The following is a 1668-nucleotide window of genomic DNA, read 5'->3' as shown; positions in this document are numbered from 1 at the left end:
TAAACTCCACAGCCACAATCGAGTCCCCGCCCCCCTGAGCGCGGCAGTTAGGAGCATGCGCAGTCTCTCCTCTTTCAGCCCCGCGTGACACGTGACGGCAATAGACAAACTGCCTCCTTTTTTCTTTTTTCATGGAGTTTCTCCTCTAAATCAGGTGTTTAAACTCCTGATTTTAAAGCGTCTCTTCTCTCCCTCACACTCTGTGGATCTGTCGGTAAGAAACAGCGCACCTGCGGAAGAATAATCCAGTCGGACCGAACCATTTTCAATTTATAGGAGGGGGGTCCGGTGACGACGTTTCCAGAACAAAATGAAAATATATAAACATTGTTACCTTGACATTAAAAATAAAAGTATTTGCGATTATATATCGGTTATTGGTTTACTGAAATAATGTTTTCTGTTGTGTCCTTTTGTCATCATTCGGGGCCTCCGTACCCCCCGCTCTCAGTCTGGGCTCCCAGAATCAGCCGCTCCGTAAAAAGAAGTGCTCGGCCTGTCAGATCTTTTAACCGGAAGTTACGTATCCCGCTGACGGCCCTGTCGCCGTTTTGTGGGAAAAAGGTCTATTCCCACCCTAACCCCAAACTACTAAAAAACTAAGGCAATTTGGAAACCATGCTCACTACTTTTCTTTCGTTTTTTCCAAACGCCGGATATGACGTCACCGATTTCACAAAGTCAAAATCGAATCAATACGTACATTTCACAACATTTATGTACGACTCCACTGTGTGTTGTGATGATGAAAACTGGTTTATTCAAAAATTACATTTAAACAAGCTTTTTTGTTCAATGCATTGTGGTCTATATTAGCTAATCTAGTGAGCATCGATGCATGCTAGTGTGAAATATATATGACATCATCACAATGCACATATTACACAGTGATGACATCATCACTCTGCACATATCACATGGTTATGATGTCACAGGATGTCACAAAGACAAGTTTTTGACATCTGTTTAATATGTACAACATACTAGATAGAAGTATGACACTTTAATATGTCACATATGACATCATCACAACAGCATGTGACCAATATTGATGTCATTGCAAATTAGCCAGAAATCCCTAAAAGTTTCTATCCTGGGAGCAGTCGGTCATCAGTTAACATCAGTTTAACATCAGTTAAACACGAGCAGTCAAAGGAGCACTCCAGAGTACATTGAAGGAAGTGAACCACAAGAGGTGAACAAAATGACTGAGATTAAAGAGTACGTTCAGGATCAACTCGAACCACCTGTGCAAGCTAGCAGAGGGGACTCTGACGACAGCACCCACTTAACGCGTTCCTACTGCCAGGAAACCATAAGTGATGCTCCGAAAAAAAGTGAAAGACCAACAAACAGGTCTCGCATAAAACAAGTCCAATCCAAATTGTCTCAAACAAGATCTGAAGAAAATTTGGAGGAGCACTCTGGATCAAGAGTGTGTACAAAACATCAGTTAATTGGATCTCATTGGAGACTTGTTGAAAAAATGATTGGAAAGTTTATTGATCGGGTATTTAAAAAATCCAAAGTTCCCTGCTTCCAGGTGAACTTTGAATTTTATAAGAATTACCTTTATCATAAACTGTGGCCTGAAGCAAAGAAACTTCGACGCCACATTAACAGGGAGAACTTCAAAGGTCTTCACAAAGCAATCCACAAGGATATGCA

The 1668-nt window shown here is 41.2% G+C and overlaps 1 protein-coding gene across 1 annotated transcript in view; it reads left to right on the top strand.

Annotated features, from left to right (window-relative positions):
- Nucleotides 1-834: 834 nt before the first annotated feature.
- Nucleotides 835-1668, top strand: part of LOC112140685 — a gene marked incomplete in the record, with an annotated part of 1546 nt that continues 712 nt past the window's right edge. The window contains 1 exon segment of the mRNA XM_024263699.2: nucleotides 835-1668. Within this exon segment, the coding sequence (XP_024119467.1) occupies nucleotides 1205-1668 (464 nt within the window).

The sequence above is a fragment of the Oryzias melastigma genome, unplaced genomic scaffold, assembly GCF_002922805.2.
Source record: "Oryzias melastigma strain HK-1 unplaced genomic scaffold, ASM292280v2 sc03308, whole genome shotgun sequence".
In the NCBI taxonomy this organism is placed as follows: domain Eukaryota; kingdom Metazoa; phylum Chordata; class Actinopteri; order Beloniformes; family Adrianichthyidae; genus Oryzias; species Oryzias melastigma.
Note: the sequence above shows the minus strand (reverse complement) of the source record. Positions and strands in the feature narration are given on the sequence as shown.